At 46.9% G+C, this 25,011-nt stretch overlaps 1 protein-coding gene across 7 annotated transcripts in view; it reads right to left on the minus strand.

Annotated features, from left to right (window-relative positions):
• LOC106573173 (homeodomain-interacting protein kinase 2) overlaps nucleotides 1–25,011 on the minus strand; it is a 103,832-nt gene that overhangs the window by 9,472 nt on the left and 69,349 nt on the right. For 4 of the 7 annotated variants that reach the window (XM_082962581.1, XM_014147903.3, XM_014147902.3 and 1 more), the window contains exons 4-11: nucleotides 22,251–22,373; nucleotides 17,996–18,094; nucleotides 10,029–10,207; nucleotides 9,690–9,852; nucleotides 6,240–6,462; nucleotides 5,110–5,231; nucleotides 2,014–2,144; nucleotides 770–961 (exon numbers count right to left, since the gene is read on the minus strand). In XM_082962581.1, coding sequence (XP_082818707.1) covers nucleotides 770–961; nucleotides 2,014–2,144; nucleotides 5,110–5,231; nucleotides 6,240–6,462; nucleotides 9,690–9,852; nucleotides 10,029–10,207; nucleotides 17,996–18,094; nucleotides 22,251–22,373 — 1,232 coding nt within the window. The remainder of the gene's footprint in view (nucleotides 1–769; nucleotides 962–2,013; nucleotides 2,145–5,109; nucleotides 5,232–6,239; nucleotides 6,463–9,689; nucleotides 9,853–10,028; nucleotides 10,208–17,995; nucleotides 18,095–22,250; nucleotides 22,374–25,011) is intronic. The other 3 variants (XM_014147905.3, XM_014147900.3, XM_014147899.3) reach the window with 2 other exon arrangements.

Consider the following 25,011-nt stretch of genomic DNA (forward strand, 5'->3'; position numbering starts at 1 on the left):
TAGGAGATCCTAGTTGTGTAGGAGATCCTAGTTGAGAAAACGAGTTGTGTAGTAGGTCCTAGTTGTGTAGGAGGTCCTAGTTGTGTAGGAGGTCCTAGTTGTGTAGGAGGTCCTAGTTGTGTAGTAGGTCCTAGTTGTGTAGGAGATCCTAGTTGTGTAGGAGATCCTAGTTGAGAAAACGAGTTGTGTAGTAGGTCCTAGTTGTGTAGGAGGTCCTAGTTGTGCAGGAGGTCCTAGTTGTGCAGGAGGTCCTAGTTGTGCAGGAGGTCCTAGTTGTGTAGGAGGTCCTAGTTGTGTAGGAGATCCTAGTTGTGCAGGAGGTCCTAGTTGTGTAAGAGGTCCTAGTTGTGTAGGAGATCCTAGTTATGTAGAAGGTCCTAGTTGTGTAGGAGGTCCTAGTTGTGTAGGAGGTCCTAGTTATGTAGAAGGTCCTAGTTGTGTAGGAGATCCTAGTTGTGCAGGAGGTCCTAGTTGTGTAGGAGGTCCTAGTTGTGTAGGAGGTCCTAGTTGTGTAGGAGGTCCTAGTTGTGTAGGAGGTCCTAGTTGTGTAGGAGGTCCTAGTTGTGTAGGAGATCCTAGTTGTGTAGGAGGTCCTAGTTGTGTAGGAGGTCCTAGTTGTGTAGGAGATCCTAGTTGTGCAGGAGATCCTAGTTGTGAAGGAGGTCCTAGTTGTGTAGGAGATCCTAGTTTTGTAGGAGATCCTAGTTGTGTAGGAGATCCTAGTTGTGTAGGAGATCCTAGTTGTGTAGGAGATCCTAGTTGTGCTTACCTGGCAGTCATCTGATACTGCTTGGTCTTTTTGGAAGAAGAGTTGTTGTTATTGGTCAACGGTTGCCTCATCACATGGGCCACGCCCACATTGAGAGGCTGGTTCTGGTTGGATGGTAGGGTGACGTGGCCAGTCAGCAGCGCCGGCTGTTGCATGATGGGATTGTAATGGCCGCTGTGCTGGTGAGAATTCCTGGAACACAACATATGTGTCATCACTACTCGGAACCTGTATTTTATGTGTATGTGTTTAAGTTTAAACACTGTCATGGTGAACTTGCCCGATTTTAATCTCTAAGCACATATCTATAACAGCACATACTGCTTCATTTCCCAGAGGAGCCTGTGGGTGGCAGCAGTCACCGCATGAGACAGAGGGGAGAAAAGAGAGCGGAAGAGAGGGGAGGGCATGGGGAGCTGACACCAGAAGCTGTAGAGGGATAGCTCTGCAGAGAAGTGTGACACTTTCACAATCATCTTTGTGAGGACAATGGAGCTGTGGGCGGTGAGAGAGGGAAAGAGAGAGAGAGAGAGAGAGAGAGAGAGAGAAAGGGGGGGGGCTAGAGAGAGACGTGTCTGGCCACCACCCTGTCCTTAGACGGCGCTGCTAAATTACACACGCAAACACACTCATATACCTGCATCCTGCTTATCTTCCTGCAGGCACCATCCATCTAACATGTGATCCATGTGACACGCCGTGCCTGGGATGATGTCCTTTTATGTGCATACATCTCATCTCCCTGAGGTAAATGTGCCCTTATAAAAGCCTCGCTGTTCACTTCTAGACTGTGATTCATGGCAGCCCTCTGAGTGCCTGTCACAAGGCCATGCTCCTCTGTCAATCAGGACACTGCTGTGCTGATCCTCTCTGCACTTTGTATACATCCGAACCGTTGCTGTCTACCAGGCTTTTATACACAGTTGGTCAATGAAACTAGCCTGGAATCCAAAAGCGATAAGCTCTGTCTCATCATGGTGAAATGGAGGATAGAAAATTGGATTGCAGGCTACAATGAAACTGCTCTACCTTCACTTACAGATATGCCAGGCTTATACTGTTAGTATGGGAGACCAAGTCTAATCTTTCATGACTATTCTGGTCCTGTAGGATTCGATCGATTGATTTGTTATGGTAGTGTCTTGCATCTTTTCAGATGCCCAGCCCACATGTGCTTATAAGACACTGGATTGCCAAAAAGTATCCAATTTACAGTGTGCAACATAAAGAGGAGGCCTCTTTACCTCCAGTTAGCCAGGGGCTGTGAGGCCATCATGGAGTCTGGGATGACGGTGGCGTGCTGGACCGAGGTGTGGGTAAGCTGCTGCCAGGCCGGGGGTAGGAGTATCTGCTGGGTGCCACTGGGCCAGGCCTGCTAGGGGGAGAGACGGGGGGAGACAGGGGAGAGAGGAAGGAAGAGAATAAGAAGAATTCTGGACAGCCACAGAATGAAATAGAACACCATTTCCATTCTATCGTATCTCTAATTAACCCTGCGCTTCAACCATGTGAGGTATACTTAAGCAATAAGGCCAGAGGGGGTGTGGTATATGGCCAATATACCACGGCTAAGGGCTGTACTTAGGCACGCCACAACTTGGAGTGCCTGGACACAGCCCTTAGCTGTGGTATATTGGCCATATATCACAAACCCCCGAGGTGCCTTATTGCTATTATAACCTGGTTAACAATGTAATTAGAGCAGTTTTGTCCACCAAGTTTAAACACTCAGTTTATAATCAGTCTTAGGTAGGAAGAACACATCCTAAAAAATGTGTTGTTTTATCTCCCATTGTTTTAATTCCAGAGATTAAAGCAACAGGGAAAACAAGAGAGAATAATTGAATGCGCTAAAGTGTAACAAAAGATAAGGAATCCCTGTAAAAACACAAAACAGCCAAAAGGTTTGCAGATACAAGCAGAACAACTGGCCAGTGTCTGGCTATTTAAACAAAGCCAGTTGAATTCTCTGGCCACAGCACACATCAACAGAGCATAGATAGGACTTTGGATGTTTGATAAAGTTGTGTTGCCTCTCCCCTCCTGGTCCCTGTGTGTGTGCTGAAGTGTTTGGCATTATCCGAATCAGTTCCGCTTTTAATTCAATTCACATTGTTGCTGTGAAAGGACCTGCTTTGTATTACTGGTGCAACACGCAGAGAGTTTCCAGGCATAATAAGCCACGAGTCGAGTATGTGTGTGTGTGTGAGTGTGTCTGCAGCCCTAATAGTTTAATGCAGCTCTATTGATTAGCACTTTAATGTGGGGTTCTAATGAATTGTTCCTTTATTAGCATTTGCACATTCTATTTACCTCGGCAGCATCGGTACATGTTGCAGCACACAGCACAGCACAGAGCACAAAGCACTCAATACTTAGGCCTACATCTGGGCTGGGCTCATACAGAGTGCAAAGCATACATCTCCAGGTCTATTCTTCTGGTGTCGTCCGCATTTCTTGGCACAATGTAACTGTTATACTCTCCTGTTAAAGAATGATTGTAAGGTTGAACAGCGTATGACCGCTAGCTTGTGGGAGTGGAATTGTTTTGTCTGAGGTAAGTAGGGAGAGATGATTAACTTCAAACAAAAACAGTCCATGGGTGAAGGGGGAGGGAGGCATCTTTAGGTCAACAAAACATGACCGGGCTGTGGATGGATAAAGGACACAGGCACAGCCAATGGAAAAGCATGAAAACCCGGCCAATAGAAGACAACCTAAGCCACTCGCAGACTCCCTTTACATATCACATGGTTAAATTCACATCTCAAGTCCTTTTATCAACATGCCAGAACCCATTAAGAACCACTAATACTTCCATCGCCTTCTCTCCACCCCTCTATCTCTTCATCCATCCTGCTCACTCCATTCCTGGCAGTATGCATTCCTCTCTCGCCGGGCGTCTGTGTTGTGTAATCGGCCTGTCTGCCCCTAACCCGGTTAAGAGGCCCTTTTCTTCCCAGGCCCATCGCCCCAGCAGCAGCGGTGCTAGCAAGTTCCCCGCCTCCCAACAACAACCTCCTCTCCCCGAGGAAAAAAAACCTTTGTCACCTTAGGGCCCTGAAAGCCCTGGCTCTCACTCCCCAATTGTTTCCAAATTTTCTGCATTCCTGATCCAGATAAAGGTCCTGCCTGGCTGCCTGCCTGGGGCCCTCCTCCACAGCTCCACCACCCAGCCTCAGCTCTGCTCTACAGACACCCAGGGAGATTGAGCCCAACCTGGGCCGAGGGGGGCTGCGGCTGCAGAAAGGCCTGAAGGCTAAACCCACCCACACCCACTAGAGACCTCCCAGAGCAAAGGGAATGAGGGATTTAGATCCAGTACTTCCACGTATTGGATGTGCTACTGGTCTGTATAAACGGCATGCTTTGTACTGTAGAATTGAATATACTGTGAAATATTTTATGAAAGCTTCTTTTGAGGCAGTCTTTCAGAATGAATGCTATAAATTAAGTTAATGCTATAGGGTATAGGGTGACCTTTGTAGCCTTTTGGAGTTGAGCGAACCCCTCAAAACCCTCAAGCGTTTCCTAATCTGTCCCTCTCTTCTGAGGCCTATAATTCCAGAGCGCCTGACTTGGAAGCAGCCCTAAAGCTAATCATCATTTGGAATCTGACAGATTAGTCTTCTACACAGCACAGAGACCCTCGCTAGTTGGCTACTGCATGATTAACAAGAGATAAGGGAACCCTTCTCACTCCTAGGACTTTAAAGCGCTTATGGAAATTTCCAGAAACCAGAGGGGGAGGTGGCCTACTGCTCCACTTTACTACTTTATAGTCTATTGTAGGAATAATGCATGGGTATGCATGTTCCTTCAAACGACTGTACATTAGCTGGTAAACCTACTACAGCTCCACTGCTAAGGCTTTTAGTGAGAACTCTGAACGCGAACAAACAAATTCTCCCTCTTGTTCATCAAACCATGGCAGCCTCTTCCTCCAGGAGAAAGGGAGGGTGGGAGGACACTAGAAACAGGGTTTAACTCACTCAGGCAAAGCAGCTACCAGCAGGGGCAAAAGGATCACAAGAACACACAGACTGACTCCCTGCCTTGATCAAAGGCTAGCCTGTTACACTGATGTAGGTAAAGGATACAGAGGTACGGCCTGACATTTCCAAAGTAGCTTTCATCAACAAAAGCATACAAAAGACCCTTTTAGCCATATGTGTGTTTAGGAAGACATTCATGTCTCCCAGTAAATAGAATAGGTTCAGTGTATTGTGCACCCCAGGGAAACAAAGATGAGCTATCATTATGAGTTCAGAGATGCAATTAAGAGACTATATGTGGGCCCCCTGATCTCCACGACGACGGGCCGCGTCACTACTCCCTACCTGTGTCAACAGGCCTGGCTGGATCTGCAGCGGCTGAGCGCCAGGGGCCTGCGTCACTATAGGAACGGCGTTCTCCATCCGCACTGAGTAGCCTGTGTGCTTGGACGGGGAAGCCTGCAGCCCTGAGGACACACACAACAACATAGATGAGATCAACAACAACAACAATACTCTACGTGTCACACAAAAAGGCTTGCTCCCTGGAAGAAACAATGACGGCAAAATTGTTAAAGAAAAAATATTCATTTCAAAACAGTTTTTTAGTTTATAGTGATACTGTACTCAATTACTGATTCAGCTTGAAAACATTAAGTTAGTAATGGCAACATATATTATATCTATATAACCCTTGGTTGAGTGGAGCAAACAGGAAATGGAAATTCTTATCTAAAGAATGTTTCTTTCAGTCTTAACCTCACAAACAGAGGTTAGACCAGAGCGATGGTTCAAAAGCATCAATCATAGATAAATGCATTTTTATATGACTAATTAGCTCATAAATGTATCACAGCATATCTCTTAAACATGAAGACTGCCGTTGCCTTGGGGGGTCAGTGGAAGTCACAGAACAAAAGGTCTACACTGCCAGTGGTGTGCAGTGCCTGCTCACAGCTTGATAAGCCCTTCTCCCTTCAGGAGAAAAACAAAACTCCCTGGTGCCAGACAGTGCTGATCTAGTCTACTGAAACTGACTGAGCCTTTGACAGGCAGTGTTTGAAATAGGTGCCGGTACTCATTTTGGGTGCCGGTACTGTTTATATTTACTTTTGAGGTAATATTCCATAAGACGAATAGGAGCTCCAGCAGTAGAACATTTGAGGTGCCGGTACTCAGCTCCAGTGAGCTCCTGCCCAAGTAAAGCACTGTTGGCTATAGAAAGGCTTATAGAGGCTATTTTAATTCACTCATTTAGCATTTATGTATACAGGTAATCCTGTTGCAATCTTTTATCTTTCTGATGCTTTTTCAAAGTTAACCTGTTCCAAGAAGGCGGCAAACAATCCATCGTTACAGACACCTAACCACTGATACAGGACCAATGCTTAAGGTTAAGCTCTGGGATAGAGAAAGCTGATCCTAGATCTGTGGCCTTTTTACACAGCATACACTGTGTTGGCTTAATCTCTTACCTTGGAAGCCTGGTGGACAGACGATGAGGGCCTGCTGGAAGGGGTCAGGCCGGGCAGGACAGAGCTGAGGGGCCCCGGGCTGCAGGGGCATGCTCCTTTGGGCCACGGCAGCCACGGAGGCCGCGGACGGCTGGTAGAGTGCAGATGGGTAGTTTAGTATGGAGACTTCGGGGTTGGCAAGGGAAAGGGTGGCACTGGTGGTGGAGGGAGCTAGGTTGGTGGCCTAAAGGAACAATGGGAGCGAAACAAAAAGCCATGAGGAAAGGCTGGGTGGTGGTGGTAAGCTCAAAAGGTTCTGAAGGTTGGTGGGTTGCGGGGGGATACTATCATAACTCATCGCAACATAAAATATCTGTAATTTATTTATTATGCGTTAGATGTCTTAATGGTACATTGGTAATGCATTCAAACAGAGGGCAAAATTAGGGCATTGTAATATCTCTCCGAATATTATAAATATCAGTGGGATATTTCTCAGACTGTGTTCCGACAGCTTTAATGTACTGTACATGCTGCATTTCAGTGAAGAGTGAGAACCCAGAGAAAGAGAGAATCAATGTGACAAATCACTTCCATCACCAACCTATTATTTGACAGTGCTGTAATTACTGTACATAAACAGTACATTGAGCCACAGAGGATTATCTGTCTATACTGTACATGTACATACACACATACTGTTAGAGCTGCCACAAGTATGCATGTCAATGGAGATTCTCTCAATGTATTGTGTACACAACTAAATATCCACATACATGTACATACACACTCAGAGGCTTTAATGAAGCACTATAGGAACCACACAGAAACACTCTGATCTGGGTTGTATTCATAAGGCACCAAACAGATGAAACTGGACTGAAACAAAGAGGGACTACCTGAGCTGGTCCAATAAGAAACACTTGTTTTTGTTTTCCGTTGTAAAACGTTTTGCTGCATTTTGCTACAGTGAGCCTAATGAATAAAACCCAGGTTAGAGGAGACTGTGATATAGAGACGAGACAAAAAGACAAATCCTTTCTCCTCCCAGTGTCTTTGTCCTCCCTCTGGCTAGACAACAATATGTCTCAACGGACCCAAATAATCCTGGACCCAGTACTCAAGACACGCAATTATCTCTGTGAAGGGTCAACATTGAAAGAGCCAACTGGATTCCTAAGTGACAGAATCGAGGCTTATGCAATGCTCTTAAAATGCAAATGTTGCCAAAGTCTAATAATGAGCAGAGTAGTTGCTGGGCAAACTGACATTTTGTCTCTCGGCTTCACTATCTTGACTCCACATCTCTATCCTTGAGCAGACATATTTCAAAGACGTCAGGCACTTGCTAATTGCGTGAACTGCTGTAAACCTGGGTCGTATTCATTAGGGCATACCGTAACAAAACGGTTTGCAACGGACAACGAAAGCGAGGGTTCTTAATAGACAAGTTCAGGTAGTCCCTCCCTGTTTTAGTCTGTTTTCTTCTGTTTGGTGCCTAATCAATATGACCTTGGACATGGGGAGATCATCAATGAGGCCTAAGTAAGGCTTAAAGATAGCTTTGATAGGAACAAATGCTTTTAAAGACACCCAGTTCGCTCAGGTCTTAACTCAAACACTATTTGTTCGACAACACCCAGATTAATTAGCGTCTTTTCATTAAGCCTGAGTGGTTGAAAATTCAGAGACGGCATGTTCATTTTTCATTTTGCACATCTTAGCAAGCTCGATGAGCACCGGGGGAGAGGAGTTAATCAATATGCAAGTGTGGCATTCATCATACACAACACAGAGAGAGCCTGCAAATAAAAACCTCAAAGACATTTCAATGTTCTCCGGCTAAATAAATCACTTACTTAGCGCTGCTCATACCACACAGAACCAAGTTGCTCTGATGGCGAAGTAGAAAAATGAGCGTTAAGCTATTTGTTACAGCGCAGCCTAGGTTTTACCTCGTTCTACACAGAGTGGGTTCTGCGCCTGTCAATATGTTTAGTGATAAAGAACACTGTTTGCCAGAAAAAAACGAGAGCTGCAAATCTAATTCAGCACAAACTGAAAAATGTAAGTATGCAGCCATTTCATGATTCCAGCAGAAGCAAAAAGTCAGCAGTTTAGAGTCACATACACCCCACAAAGCCCTACGTGCTGAAGCTCCAAAGGCAAAATGAAGAGAAACAGGAGGAGGAGAGGAGGAAGAGGAGGAAGCCCGCTGGTGGGATTTTGAAGGCCTGAAAAGCGCTAAACTGCAAGCCAAGCAGGAAGTGTAAGTTTGTCATGTATCTCTTCAGCAGTTTGTGACAGTCCCCAATGAGCCTGAGGCACAGACAGACACCTAGCTTGGCAGTCTTGGCCTTAATATGCTCATTTAGCATTCTACTATAGGGAGTGTTTTCTTGCAAATGGTCAATGCATTGCTTTCAAATAAAGAGATATGGGCTGATTGTGCGTACTGTGCTGTGTAAAGTGTTAGCCTGAAAAAACACACTAACCAAGACATCTAGCGGTTGCCCGGCAAACAGGACGTCCTGAGGATATTAGGTGACGTTCCCATTAGGTCCCTTAAGGGTTTCAGCGCAATGTTATCCCTCTGGTGTTCCGAGAACGTTCTAAGAACATTGTGTGATAGTCCCAAGGGAACGTTCTCTGGGGGACCTTTGTCTACTTCCCTGTAAGTTCCCAGGACGTCACTGAGGACCATGTAAGGACCTTATTAGGACGTTCTCAGGAGCATTCCACCTGCGTTTTTTATTGAAAGTCAACAGTGTTCTTTTTTGCTTCAGTAGTGACCAGCGGCGTAAAACTATAGTTTTCCTTCACTCAAAATAAATCAGTGCAAAACATTTGTCAAAAATAGCTTCATTTTAATCAGAAAAGTGTAACGCTATTTGGCTAGCAGCCACACATAATTAAATTAGCTTACAAGGTCTTTTTTGCTAAAATAATGCATGGCCATCAAATTTCTAATGTTTATCGTAGAAAGAATTTCGCCAGCTACATTTCCTAATGTTTTGATGAAGTCAATGTTGCAGGGACAAACTGGGGACTAGACAAAACCTCCAGGGGACCATGACAGAATGTCCCAAAGAACATCGAGAGAAAAAAACACCTCGGGACAAACCGGGAACTAGATAAAACTTCCAGGGGACCACGACAGAACGTCTCAAAGAATGTCCTCTGGGACGTCCCCGGGACCAGCCGGGAACTAGACGAAACCCCCCAGGGGACCATGACACAATGTCCTGACGACTTTAACAGACCATTTCGTTACATCCCGGGGACGTCCTAATGACACATTGTTTGCAGCGTGTATTGCACACGGGTAGTAGTGCATACGCTTCATTACTGCATTAGCTTGCTACATGTCCTGGTTATGGATAGTGCTGGTCACCACCGACAGTAGCTGAAGTTGTATGAATTGTGAGGAGTATGTGAAGTAAAATCATCCACACTGTGTATGGTAGGTACCTGGCTGTGCACAGTGTTGAGCTGGTTGTTGAAGGTCATGGTGAGGTTGGTAGAGGTGCTGGGGGCCACGTGGGTGATGAAAGGGGTCTTGCTCTGGTTGACCGTGTCGTACATGCCCACACGACGCTTACAGATGTCCATGTTCTGGAAGCAGGACTTGACACTGGAGTGAGAGAGGGGGAGGGAAAGAGGGAGAGAGAGAGAGAGAGAGAGAGAGGTGAGTATGAGCCTGTCCCATTATCATTCAGTTCAGTTACAAGGCTACTTTTTGCCCAGTTATCTTTTCGCTATCTAACTATCTCCATGAGATACAGGGTGGAATCTCTAGAATAGACGCACTGTGTGCTGTGGGGGAGGAGGTGGGTCATGGTTACGAAGGGATGATTGAGGGTCTCAATGGGGGTGATCCTTTTGTCCGCGTCGATTGTCAGCATCTTGGTCAACAAGTCGATGAACTCTCTCCTGTCTGCCTTCTCCGCGAGCATGTCACTACCCTCCAGATCTGTCGTCATATTCACCTGCAGACAGACAACATACAGAATAAGCATTAGCGATTAGCATTTCAGAGGGACATTTTCAGACCTTAAAGGGGCAATCTGCAGTTCAAACAATAACAAAGCCTGACCCAAACACTGATATGGTAAATAGCTGAAGGATGGGGCTGGAGAAATGTAACCACTCTTAAATTCATAGACAGAGTTATGGATGCAAGGACTGACCATCAAAATGACATTTTTAAACCATATTTTGAGGCTATAGAGTGTTTGTTTACAATCACTTTGTAGATAAACAAAGGAGTAAAACAAGCTCATATTTGGGTAAGATGGGGTAAGATAATTTAACTAAGCTCATAAGTTTAACTAAGCTTATAAGTTATAGTCTTCAAGAATCAATGGGTATATATCATACATTTAAAAGTCAAAAAATGGATGTAGCAATCTCAGATTTCCCCTGACCTTGAAGTGTTTATTGAGGCTGTGTCTGAAATGGCACCCTATTCTGTATATAGTGCATTACTTTCGGCACCCTATTCTGTATTTAGTACATTACTTTCGGCACCCTATTCTGTATATAGTGCGCTACTTTTGACTAGAGCCCAATGGGAATACTGTGCCATTTCAGAGGCAGCCTGTACTTTTGCTGCGAACGACAGGAAAAACACTGCTGCCTTTCCCATGGATAGAACTATTTATAAACACACATGAAGGCTTCATCAGTTAGGGTGTCAACATCAGTGTCACAGCGCATAGTGATACCCTTGCACCTTACTGACATTACAAACATTTACACTGGTATTCATAGAAAAGAGCGGAGCCGCTTCAAAACTCCACTGGCGCCGTCGCTGAGATTTTTATCTACTGCTGAGAAGAAAAATAAACGAAGAATTAACCCGATATGTGTTGCCGTTTGCTTATTAAAAGAGGGTAAGGGGGAGGTAGAGGGGGAGGTAGAGCCAGGTAGAGGCTGAGGGGGAGGTAAAGGCTGAGGCAGAGGGGGAGAGGAGGAGGGGGAGGTAGAGGTTGAGGCAGAGGGGGAGGTAGAGGGGGAGGTAAAGCCTGAGGCAGAGGGGGAGAGGAGGAGGGGGAGGTAGAGGCTGAGGCAGAGGGGGAGGTAGAGGGGGAGGTAGAGGTTGAGGCAGAGGGGGAGGTAGAGACTGAGGCAGAGGTAGAGGCTGAGGCAGAGGGGGAGAGGAGGAGGGGGAGGTAGAGGCTGAGGCAGAGGGGGAGGTAGAGGGGGAGGTAGAGGATGAGGCAGAGGGGGAGGTAGAGGCTGGGGCAGAGGTAGAGGAGGAGGGGGAGGTAGAGGCTGAGGGGGAGGTAGAGGAGGAGATAGAGACTGAGGCAGAGGGGAAGGTAGAGGCTGGGGCAGAGGGGGAGGTAGAGGGGGAGGTAGAGGATGAGGCAGAGGTAGAGGAGGAGGTAGAGCCTGAGGCAGAGGGGGAAAGGAGGAGGGGGAGGTAGAGGCTGAGGCAGAGGGGGAGGTAGAGGAGGAGGGGGAGGTAGAGGCTGAGGCAGAGGGGGAGGTAGAGGTAGAGTCAGAGGGGGAGGTAGAGGCTGGGGCAGAGGGGGAAAGGAGGAGGGGGAGGTAGAGGCTGATGCAGAGCGGGAGGTAGAGGAGGAGGGGGAGGTAGAGCCTGAGGCAGAGGGGGAAAGGAGGAGGGGGAGGTAGAGGCTGAGGCAGAGGGGGAGGTGGAGGCTGGGGCAGAGGGGGAGGTAGAGGAGGAGGGGGAGGTAGAGGCTGAGGCAGAGGGGGAGGTAGAGGCTGAGGCAGAGGGGGAGGTAGAGGCTGAGGCAGAGGGGGAGGTAGAGGAGGAGGGGGAGGTAGAGCCTGAGGCAGAGGGGGAAAGGAGGAGGGGGAGGTAGAGGCTGAGGCAGAGGGGGAGGCTGGGGCAGAGGGGGAGGTAGAGGAGGAGGGGGAGGTAGAGGCTGAGGCAGAGGGGGAGGTAGAGGCTGAGGCAGAGGGGGAGGTAGAGGCTGAGGCAGAGGGGGAGGTAGAGGAGGAGGGGGAGGTAGAGGCTGAGGCAGAGGGGGAGGTAGAGGCTGAGGCAGAGGGGGAGGTAGAGGCTGAGGCAGAGGGGGAGGTAGAGGGGGAGGTAGAGGTTGAGGCAGAGGTAGAGGGGGAGGTAGAGGCTGAGGCAGAGGGGGAGGTAGAGGGGGAGGTAGAGGATGAGGCAGAGGGGGAGGTAGAGGCTGGGGCAGAGGTAGAGGAGGAGGGGGAGGTAGAGCCTGAGGCAGAGGGGGAAAGGAGGAGGGGGAGGTAGAGGCTGAGGGGGAGGTAGAGGAGGAGATAGAGGCTGAGGCAGAGGGGGAGGTAGAGGCTGGGGCAGAGGGGGAGGTAGAGGGGGAGGTAGAGGATGAGGCAGAGGTAGAGGAGGAGGTAGAGCCTGAGGCAGAGGGGGAAAGGAGGAGGGGGAGGTAGAGGCTGAGGCAGAGGGGGAGGTAGAGTTAGAGTCAGAGGGGGAGGTAGAGGCTGGGGCAGAGGGGGAAAGGAGGAGGGGGAGGTAGAGGCTGATGCAGAGCGGGAGGTAGAGGAGGAGGGGGAGGTAGAGCCTGAGGCAGAGGGGGAAAGGAGGAGGGGGAGGTAGAGGCTGAGGCAGAGGGGGAAAGGAGGAGGGGGAAGTAGAAGCTGAGACAGAGGGGGAGGTGGAGGCTGGGGCAGAGGTAGATGAGGAGGGGGAGGTAGAGCCGCTCTGGAGCAGCCCACAGCCTTCAGTGGCATGTCTGAGTTGGGGGGACAGGGACACAGACAGGGACAAGCGTGCTTGTTTATTGCGATTGCTATGCTGAGATAGCGGGCCCGTTTTTCATAAAGATACAGCTTACCTATAGCCCTGCTTCAGGGGCTATCTGATGTACTGCCAGTCAACGCCAAACAATATGATTGAGTTCTTGTTCCTACGCAAGTTATTCAGGCTCCGTCCCTAACCCCTCCCTGCCTCGCACATCTCCACTCGCCGTGATAAAGGAATAATCTCTGGAATGAGGTGGGGAAAATAATCACTCTGTCCTCTGCGAGAGGGAAAAATTACTTTGGAAAACGCACTCAGTCGGATTGCGAATGTGTCGCCTCGCCTATGTATGTGTACGGAGGCAATCTAACTCCATACAAGCATTGTAGCACAGCAGAAATGTACAGTATATATGTTAATGTTACGGAGAACAGCATGCATTCTATTGTAGTGAATTGATTGAATGCCGAGACAGAGCAAGACCTCTATGAGTATGCTAGATCATAAAGTCAAAGAGCAGCAAAGCAGTAGAATACTTTTAGTATAATCATCACTTCTCTTTATCCTGCCCACAACACAAAAAGTTCTGAAATTGAGCATAGTCCTATTATACACTGAACAAAAATATAAACGCAACATGTAAAGTGTTGGTCCCATGTTTCATGAGCTGAAATAACATTTTCCATATGCACGAAAATGATTTATCTCAAATATTGTGCACACATTTGTTTACATCCCAGTTAGTGAGCCTTTCTCTTTTGCCAATATATCCATCCACCTGACAGGTGTGGCATATCAAGAACGATCATTACACAGGCGCACCTTATGCTTGGGACAATAAAAGGCCACTCTAAAATGTGTAGTTTTGTCACACAACACAATGCCACAGATGTCTCACATTTTGAGGGAGCGTGCAATTGGCATGCTGACTGCAGGAATGTCCAACAGAGTTGTAGCCAAATAATTAAAATGTTATTTCTCTATAAGCCTCCAACGTCATTTTTTTCGAGAATATGTCAGTATGTCCAACAGGCCTCACAACAGCAGACCACGTGTAACCACGCCAGCCTAGGACCTCCACATCCGGCGTCTTCAACTTGCAGGATCGTCTGAGACCAGCCACCCGGACAGTTGATGAAATTGTAGGTTTGCACAACCGAAGAATTTCTGCACAAACTGTCAGAAACCGCCTCAGGGAAGCTCATCTGTGTGCTCGTCGTTCTCACCAGGATCTTGACCTGACTACAGGTCAGCGTCATAACAGACTTCAGTGGGCAAATCCTCACCTTCGATGACCACTGACACACTGGAGAAGTGGTCATCGAATCCCAGTTTCAGTTGTACCGGTCAGATGGCAGACAGCGTGTATGGCGTCGTGTGGGCGAGGGGTTTTCTGATGTCAACGTTATGAACAGAGTGCAACATTACTGGTGGAGGTGGGGTTATGGTATGGTCAGGCACAAGCTATGGACAACAAACACAATTGCATTTTATCGATGGCAATTTAAATGCACAGAGATGCCGTGACGAGATCCTGAGGCCCATTGTCGTGCCATTCATCTGCCGCCATCACCTCATGTTTCAGCATGATAATGCAGAGCCCCATGTCACAAGGATCTGTACACAATTCCTGGAAGCTGAAAATGTCCCAGTTCTTCCATGGCTGCATACTCACCAGACATGTCACCCATTGAGCATGTTTAGGATGCTCTGGATCGACGTGTACAACAGTGCGCTCCAGTTCCCGACAATATCCAGCAACTTCACACAGCCATTGAAGAGGAGTGGGACAACATTCCATAAGCCACAATCAACAGCCTGATCAACTCTATGTGAAGGAGATGTGTCACGTTGCAAATGCTGGTCACACCAGATTCTAGTTTTCTGATCCACGCCCCTACCTATTTTTTAAGGTATCTGTGACGAACAGATGCATATCTGCATTCCCAGTCATGTGAAATCCATAGATTACGTGTCACACGCGTCGTTGTAGGTAGTGGACCAAAACACAGCGGGTATATGAATCATCATCTTTTATTGAAGGAAAAACAAAACAAAACACTTACACAAAACAAACGACGAAAACAGTCCTCTAAGGTGCTCAGACTATACACGGAAACAACCACCCACAAACACGAGAAAATTAACCCACTTAAATATGGCCTCCAATTAGAGGCAACGACAACCAGCTGCCTCTAATTGGAAGTCGTTCCAAAACCCCAACATAGAAATAGAAAACCCAGATAAACACATAGAAATAGACAATATAGAACATACACCAAAAACCCCGAAACACACAAAACAAACACCCTCTGCCACGCCCTGACCACTCTACAATAACAAACAACCCCTTTTACTGGTCAGGACGTGACATTAGGGCCTAATGAATTTATTTCAATTGACTGATTTCCTTATATGAACTGTAACTCAGTAAAATCTTTGAAATTGTTGTATGTTACGTTTCTATCTCTGTTCAGTGTAGTTTACATGACGAGTGCAGTGTCTGTATACGCATGTCAATGGATATTTCTGGCCTCAGAGACATTATATCATAGAAATAGTATCTAGTAACTCCTGAGGACCTATGACATGGCACTCCAAAACACGAGGACACGACAGCAGATGTTATTATAGAAATATCATCTAGAATCTAGTGCTTCTATTTCTATGTTGAGTAGCTGTGACATGACATGGCACTGGAGAACATGAGGACACGACAGCAGATGTCCGAGCAGCACTGGGACACATCCGGCTGCCTGTGCCTGAGGAGAGGTGGAGTTAACCATGCAAGACTATGATGTGTACAGAACAACCCTAGTTTAGAATATCAGGTTTAATGTTGGACAACTAACAGCATCCCATCTGAGTTGAGGTCAGTAATATTATTTAGAGGAAAGGGAGAGTAGTTAGTAGTAGTGAAACTGAATGCAAGGAGCTTGTCTTTCGGCCATTGCTTCGCTGTCAGCAACTGTTATTGTAAAGTCATGCTGGGTCGCAGAGTTGTGTGTGGTGAAAACATAGCCACATAGTCTTGGCCTCCGTCTATCTAGTTCTCCATTCAGGCTGCATCCAGTTTAGCTAGTGCTAACTAGAGATCAAATGGAGATAGGTCCTCCAGAACTTTAAGCTCTCCCCACATTTCCCAAGACGGTGTGGAAGCAACAAGAATGTAACCATTGGCAGACGTCCCAGTAATCAACCCAAGTCTCTCTCTCCAGTCCTTCTGTACCTTCAGATATGATCCATTATACAAATGAAGACAGATGTCCACACTGCTAACTTATTTATCTGGCCCTAGATTCTGACTCGGTCTAAGCTCTTCTCCCAATTAGGACTGGGCTCCTCTTTTTACTTTCTGTTTCTTTTAGTAACCTGTGTGTGTGTGTGTGTGTGTGTGTGTGTGTGTGTGTGTGTGTGTGTGTGTGTGTGTGTGTGTGTGTGTGTGTGTGTGTGTGTGTGTGGTGTGTGTGTGTGCCTGCCTACCTGTGCGTCAGTGGAGGGTGCTTAGAGGACGGCTCATAATAATGGCCAGAACGGAGCGAATGGAATGGCATCAAACACCTGGAAACCATGGAAACCATGTGTTTGATGTATTTGATACCATTCCACTGATTCCGCTCCAGTCATTACCCACGAGCCCATTCTCCCCAATTAAGGTGCTACCACAACCTCTTGTGCTGTGTTTGTGTGTGTGTTGGATGGGGTCCTGGCATGTTCATTTCATTAGACCAGTGTTGTGTGTCTGGGAGTAGGAGCAGCTTGGAGGTATAGCCTCCTAAACTAACCCAGGCAGAGGCACTAACTTCACCGAGCACCACTTCCGCTGGGCCTGCACACTATGCCAGACCTGGAGCACTCTGGCTGGGCACTGGGTCAACTCTAATAGTCCAGACGGGACATCACTGAAGTGAACAATTGTAGGTCCGCATGAGGTGGACGACCCCAAGGGCTTAACGTGCCAGATGATTTGTGTGTGTGTGTGTGTGTGTGTGTGTGTGTGTGTGTGTGTGTGTGTGTGTGTGTGTGTGTGTGTGTGTGTGTGCGTGCGTGCGGTGTACGGAGCAAACTGCAATCAGATCGCAGACCTCAAGTCATATTTTACCTGACTTAATCTGTCATGTACCTTGACAGCTTTTTATCCTCCCCTCAAGGAACAAGACGTTTTAGATGCCTGGGAAATGTATCACGGTTTCCATCATTACCGGTATGTACGCTACAGTATGCGTGGTGTTAAAACTAGTATGTTTGGGCGGGTGACAGAGAGAACAAAATATGGGCAGAGACACTATCGTATCATCATCTGCAAAATGTCATAGGTCTGTGTCAACTTTCCCACCGCAATCGGAATGAGAGTTGGGGAGAGGAGACGTGTTATGAGAAGGATCACATAAGATATAAGCCGTTTGGCGACAGTGCTTTTCTACACCAGGGTTTAGTTGTATGAGTCACTTCCTGGTTACGTAAACACTGTAATGCATCCTTTCTTTGTTTTACCAAACAAATGGGTTCCCACAGGTGTTCTCTCTGTAAACGTCGCGCTGGAGAGAGCAGACTCTTGTTCATTGGGCACCAAACAGAAGAAAACGGACTGAAACAGGCAGGGACTACCTGGACTTGTCCAATAAGAAACCCTCATTAAAATGTTTCCTTGTGAAATGTTTTAAAACTATTTCCTAATGAATATGACCTAGCTAAGGGCTAAAAGCTATTGTCTTGCTTCCCACGCTGCAACTCCTCTAGCCTTCTCTGTCTCGTTGTGTACATGTCCAACACAGACGCGTCCAGTTAGGTGATGGCCACAACATTCACCCAGCTTAAATAAGAAAGCAAACTACACACAGGAAATACTGTGACTGAGTTGACCAAATGCTCGACTACGATGTCAGCCTGTCATTTATTAAGCGGTGGTTTTAGAGAAAATAAGAAGAAAGAAAATAATCTGAAATGAAGAAGGGTTTTGTTCGGAGCACAGACGGTTTCATTTCCCCTGTGCGCCTGCATATGCAAGGGGCTCCACTGCGTGTGTGTGTGTGTGTGTGTGTGTGTGCATGCGTGCATGTGTGTGTATTGTATATACAGTGCTCTGAACCTGCGCCATATCGTCCAGGCAATTGAAGATGTACTTCCGGGCCTCCTTCGACTTGATCGCTGTCTCTCCTTCATGGTCCTCGGGTGTCTGTGGAGACAAGAAACAGATGTTTCATTCAGTTCCCATAAGACTTCCTCTAGTCTCTGAAAATACTTTATTTACATGTCCCTCATTACAGAATCTAGTTATAGGCAGCAGGACTGAGCTAGCTAGCAGGACTGAGCTCTATTGTTTATCGACAGCAGGACTGAGTTAGCTAGCAGGACTGAGCACTATTGTTTATCGACAGCAGGACTGAGCACTATTGTTTATCGGCAGCAGGACTGAGATTTATTGTTTATCGGCAGCAGGACTGAGTTAGCTAGCAGGACTGAGCACTATTGTTTATTGGCAGCAGGACTGAGTTAGCTAGCAGGACTGAGCACTATTGTTTATCGGCAGCAGGACTGAGTTAGCTAGCAGGACTGAGCTAGCTAGCAGGACTGAGCACTATTGTTTATCGACAGCAGGACTGAGCTAGCTAGCAGGACTGAGCACTATTGTTTATCGGTAGCAGGACTGAGCACTATTGTTTATCGGCAGCAGGACTGAGCTAACTAGCAGGACTGAGCACTATTGTTTATCGGCAGCAGGACTGAGCTAGCTAGCAGGACTGAGCACTATTGATTATCGGCAGCAGGACTGAGCTAGCTAGCAGGAATGAGCACTATTGTTTATCGGCAGCAGGACTGAGCTAGCTAGCAGGACTGAGCACTATTGTTTATCGGCAGCACGACCGAGCACTATTGTTTATCGGCAGCAGGACTGAGATAACTAGCAGGACTGAGCACTATTGTTTATCGGCAGCAGGACTGAGCTAGCTAGCAGGACTGAGCACTATTGTTTATCGGCAGCAGGACTGAGCACTATTGTTTATCGGCAGCAGGACTGAGCACAATTGTTTATCGGCAGCAGGACTGAGCTAACTAGCAGGACTGAGCACTATTGTTTATCGGCAGCAGGACTGAGCTAACTAGCAGGACTGAGCACTATTGTTTATCGGCAGCAGGACTGAGCTAACTAGCAGGACTGAGGACTATTGTTTATCGGCAGCAGGACTGAGCTAGCTAGCAGGACTGAGCACTATTCTTTATCGGCAGCAGGACTGAGCTAGCTAGCAGGACTGAGCACTATTGTTTATCGGCAGCAGGACTGAGCTAGCTAGCAGGACTGAGCACTATTCTTTATCGGCAGCAGGACTGAGCACTATTGTTTATCGGCAGCAGGACTGAGCTAGCTAGCAGGACTGGGGTGGTGAAACACACACACCGGTGCAGACACACTTTTGTGGCGGCAGGTAGCCTAGTGGTTAGAGCATTGGAGCAGTAACTGGAAGGTTGCTGGATCGAATCCCCGAGCTGACAAGGTAAAAATCTGTTGTTCTTCCCCTGAAAAAAGCAGTTACCCCACTGTCATTGTAAATAAGAATTTGTTCTTAACTGACTTGCCTAGTAAAATAAAATACACACACAAAACATGTGTATGGGCAAAAGCGGGGACATGTGTGTAAGCATTGAAACACACACACCCACTTGCAGTATGTGGACACACACTAATCTTACAGACCTATTATCAGAGGAAAACTCTCTGACCAAACACGCTGTATTCGTTTTAATTACAGTATCAGCATTATCACGGCTGCTGTAAAATGGAAATACACGACAAGCCAAGGTCGAAGCGAAGCTTAGCAATCATTCTGACAGGCCTATCCCTGGCTCTGTCTCAGCGAAAGGGAAAAGGTTGTCGGTTACTAGTTATCTGATTTTCCATTGCCAACAACCATGGACAAATATGAGGCTGTAGCCATGTCCTAATATACAAAGTAATAACTTATCTCTACCTTTTCACACAGTGACAGCCTCTTGTATAACTTAAGAGCACACACACACACACACACACACACACACACACACACACACACACACACACACACACACAACAGACAGGGTGTTATCCTCTATAGTTACTGAAAGGTGAACGTTGCAAGGAGCTACATTATTGGATGTCAATGTGGTATGTTGTTGTGCCTCATTTTGTATGAATAAGAACAAAGACATGGGGTGTGTCAGACAACGGCACGTTCGTCAAACGTTGTGCACTTTATAGGGAGTGAGGTGCCATTTGGGACGGACTCGTGGTGAGTCTCCAAGGAGAGCTGATCAATCTTGGGAGAGAATATTGCTAAGTGCAGTAGAGCGGTGAGGGCGTATATATCCAGCTGAGATATTGGTATTGTGGGGTCAGGATGTTCAATACAGTAAAAATATGTCTGCGGATTCACTGCATGACTCCAAAGTACTGCCAAAGGGGAAAAAATGCTGGTGCTTGAACAGGTCAGCACCTTATTGAGTGGCCTGAATAGAGCAACATTTCTTTGGAGCCAGCGTTGAGTCTATCCTGCCAATGCCTCACACTGGGCTTCTGTAGCTCGTTTTTTAAAACACATTTATTCAGGGGGACCCAGTGAGACCATTTACAATGGTGGACTAAGGACAACAATACACCAAATTAAAAATGATTAATAAAAATAAAATAAACTATAATTTACAGAATCAACACTACAGCTTCAAACACCACAGATACAATTTTTACATTAAATCCAAACAGTTGCAATTACCACTAACTTAATTTAACATTAAAGTCCTAAACTGCTCTAGAGGCACCAGAGAGTCAAGAGTTCTGTAGGCTTTTCCAAAAATGGGGGGCACTGAAACTGAAGGCGGATTTACCTAGATCGTTACGTACTGGTGGAACCTCGAGAGTTAACCATCCCTGTGAACGGCTGGCTGTCTCATATTTTTTCATTTTAACAGTGAAGTGAGGTAGGTCGGAAGCTCATGTAGGAGAGCTTTGTCAACAAAGAGGGAATAGTGAAGTGATCGACGGGACTTTAATGAGGACCAGCCAACGTTTTGCGTCACCTGTTATAAAGCGAAGGGTGCTATGGTAGACGGTATCCGAGGATTTAATAGTAGTGGCTGCTGCATTCCCAATAATGGTGTCCCCATCGTCAAGAACTGGCAGGAAAGTTGACTGTTTAGGCAGAGGCATTAAATCGCAGCTTTTTAACTAGCTCATACGTACGTCAGATTATTCTCAATCCAAAAACCCAGATGTTTATAGGCGGGAACCTGCTCGATTAAACAACCACCCAATGCATAAATGTGTAGACCATCTTAGTTATTTCTACGAGAATTAGAAAACAGAATACATTTTGTTTTTTCCCGCATTCATTTATTTTAAATCAACAAGAACTTTCTGCAAGTTGACAAAAATCTAAAATTGCAGCTCCAACAGCCTGGTCAGCCGTAGGGGCAATAGTGTAAATATCAGTCTCATCTACATACAGATGAATGTTGCAGGTCTTTGCAGAGAGACCAATATGATTTATATAGTATAAATAGTAAAGAGGACACCTTTAGGAATATCGAGGTAACTTGACAGAAAAAACACATTGTGTCCTGTCTGACAGATAGTTCCCAAACCACTTGCACGACGCCTGGTCGAGGCCCATTTCAGACAACCTTGAATGAGTAGGGGATGGTCGACAATCTCAAGCCTTGAAAAGGTCTATAAATATGGCAGAACAGTGATTCCTATGATCTAAGCAATTGAATATATAATGTAAGTGTAGATGCTAAAACTGTGCTCTAAAACCAGACTGGTACACATTAAGAGTATAATTCAAAGAGCAAAAAAAGTTATTAGCTGAGAGTTTGCCAGTGATTCTAATATTTTTGCAAGGCAAGATAGTTTAGAAATTGGGCGGTAGTTATCTAGGTCAGAAGGATCTCCAGCTTTGTGAAGGAGGAAGACAGGTCTTAGGGATACCACCAGAAGCAATTGTTTAATAAAAAATCTGGGTCAAAGGTTCTATAATGAGGGGGGCAGAAAGCTGCAGTAGGAAGGGATCAAGCCAATCAGCTCCTGTGGATTTGTTCACATACATTTTTTTTGCAAGGCACTTAATACATCATTGACATACTGGGTAGGTCACTTGGTGGGAAAATATAGTTTTACATGATCGACTCCACTGAAACCCAACTCCTCTTTTGATGTGTATGGAGAGTTTTGATGCAACAACTGGGCAATCGTAATTAGTGTTTTTCAAATGTGTGTGTGTGTGTGTGTGTGTGTGTGTGTGTGTGTGTGTGTGTGTGTGTGGGTGTGTGTGTGTGTGTGTGTGTGTGTAATAGAGGCCTACCTTCAGCCTCCACAGGGGGTAGTTGGTAGAGTCAGTGACTCGGTTGAAGAACCTAGTAGTCTTAGTCCCTGCACTCAGGAGAAACTCCGCAGGCAGCCCCTGTGTCTGAGAGATGTACCGGATCTACAGGAGGACGAGGAGAAAATATCAAATAACACGTCAACTTCTCATTCAGAGTTTCAAACACAATCAGCCAAACAGCATTCAAATGCAGACGTGCAAAATAAGGCACGCTTAATTGGATATTGTTAGTTTTGCCCTTTAAGTCGCAAATTTGTTTGACTGAAAATGTTAGTCAGTCAGACTTGGAAAATCATTGCTGGCACAAATATTTAGGGTGACAACACTGAAATAATCACATCTGGTAAATATGTTCACTGCAGAGGTAATATGCCCAGAGCCAGATTCACTATAATCCGTTACTGATAAAATCACAGTGCGTTATGCCTTAGCTGTGGCACATTTTCACAGCAGGGTCAATCTGGCAAGGTCATAACGTCAGGAAAAACTCTTGGCCCTAGCCATGATTCACGACTATGGTCATGTGCTTTTGCCCACCATGTGACCTACCCAGTAAAAACTCCTGTATGTAACTCTGAGCCGGTGTACTTGTGTCTGGCACCCCGTGTATATAGCCAAATTATTATTACACATGGTGTATTTATTATTACACCTTTTACTTTTCTATTATCACTCTATTTTCTTTCTCTCTGCATTTCTGGGAAGGGCCCGTAAGTACGCATTTCACTGCTAGTCTACACCTGTTGTTTACAAAGCATGTAACTAATAAAAATGTATATGATTTGTTTAGTTCTGTGAGTGACCGGGATGAGGCCTGAGTGTGTGTGTGTGTGTGTGTGTGTGTGTGTGTGTGTGTGTGTGTGTGTGTGTGTGTGTGTGTGTGTGTGTGTGTGAGTGTGGTTCAAATCAAATGTATTTGTCACATGCTTCGTAAACAACAGGCGTAGACTAACTTACTTGTGCGTATGTGCGCATGTCTGTGTGTGCGCGTGTGTGTGTGTAGGAGTGTCTCGTCTCCTCCTGACGTGTGTGTGTGTGTGTGTGTGTAGGAGTGTCTCGTCTCCTCCTGACGTGTGTGTGTGTGTAGGAGTGTCTCGTCTCCTCCTGACATGTGTGTGTGTGTGTGTGTGTGTGTGTAGGAGTGTCTCGTCTCCTCCTGACGTGTGTGTGTGTGTAGGAGTGTCTCGTCTCCTCCTGACGTGTGTGTGTGTAGGAGTGTCTCGTCTCCTCCTGACGTGTGTGTGTGTGTAGGAGTGTCTCGTCTCCTCCTGACGTGTGTGTGTGTGTAGGAGTGTCTCGTCTCCTCCTGACATGTGTGTGTGTGTGTGTGTGTGTGTGTAGGAGTGTCTCGTCTCCTCCTGACATGTGTGTTTGTGTAGGAGTGTCTCGTCTCCTCCTGACGTGTGTGTGTGTAGGAGTGTCTCGTCTCCTCCTGACATGTGTGTGTGTGTGTGTAGGAGTGTCTCGTCTCCTCCTGATGTGTGTGTGTGTGTGTGTGTGTAGGAGTGTCTCGTCTCCTCCTGACGTGTGTGTGTGTGTAGGAGTGTCTCGTCTCCTCCTGACGTGTGTGTGTGTGTGTGTGTAGGAGTGTCTCGTCTCCTCCTGACGTGTGTGTGTGTGTGTAGGAGTGTCTCGTCTCCTCCTGACATGTGTGTGTGTGTGTGTGTGTGTGTAGGAGTGTCTCGTCTCCTCCTGACATGTGTGTTTGTGTAGGAGTGTCTCGTCTCCTCCTGACGTGTGTGTGTGTAGGAGTGTCTCGTCTCCTCCTGACGTGTGTGTGTGTGTAGGAGTGTCTCGTCTCCTCCTGACGTGTGTGTGTGTAGGAGTGTCTCGTCTCCTCCTGACGTGTGTGTGTGTGTAGGAGTGTCTCGTCTCCTCCTGACGTGTGTGTGTGTGTGTAGGAGTGTCTCGTCTCCTCCTGACGTGTGTGTGTGTGAGTAGGAGTGTCTCGTCTCCTCCTGACGTGTGTGTGTGTGTGTGTAGGAGTGTCTCGTCTCCTCCTGACTTGTGTGTGTGTGTGTAGGAGTGTCTCGTCTCCTCCTGACGTGTGTGTGTGTGTGTAGGAGTGTCTCGTCTCCTCCTGACGTGTGTGTGTGTGTAGGAGTGTCTCGTCTCATCCTGACGTGTGTGTGTGTGTAGGAGTGTCTCGTCTCCTCCTGACGTGTGTATGTGTGTGTAGGAGTGTCTCGTCTCCTCCTGACGTGTGTATGTGTGTGTAGGAGTGTCTCGTCTCCTCCTGACGTGTGTGTGTGTGTAGGAGTGTCTCGTCTCCTCCTGACGTGTGTGTGTGTGTAGGAGTGTCTCGTCTCCTCCTGACGTGTGTGTGTGTGTAGGAGTGTCTCGTCTCCTCCTGACGTGTGTGTGTGTGTAGGAGTGTCTCGTCTCCGCCTGACGTGTGTGTGTGTGTAGGAGTGTCTCGTCTCCTCCTGACGTGTGTGTGTGTGTGTAGGAGTGTCTCGTCTCCTCCTGACGTGTGTGTGTGTGTAGGAGTGTCTCGTCTCCTCCTGACGTGTGTGTGTGTGTAGGAGTGTCTCGTCTCCTCCTGACGTGTGTGTGTGTGTAGGAGTGTCTCGTCTCCTCCTGACGTGTGTGTGTGTGTAGGAGTGTCTCGTCTCCTCCTGACGTGTGTGTGTGTGTAGGAGTGTCTCGTCTCCTCCTGACGTGTGTGTGTGTGTGTGTGTGTGTGTAGGAGTGTCTCGTCTCCTCCTGACGTGTGTGTGTGTGTGTGTGTGTGTGTAGG

This window comes from Salmo salar, chromosome 16 (genome assembly GCF_965601325.2).
Source record: "Salmo salar chromosome 16, fSalSal1, whole genome shotgun sequence".
NCBI lineage: Eukaryota > Metazoa > Chordata > Actinopteri > Salmoniformes > Salmonidae > Salmo > Salmo salar.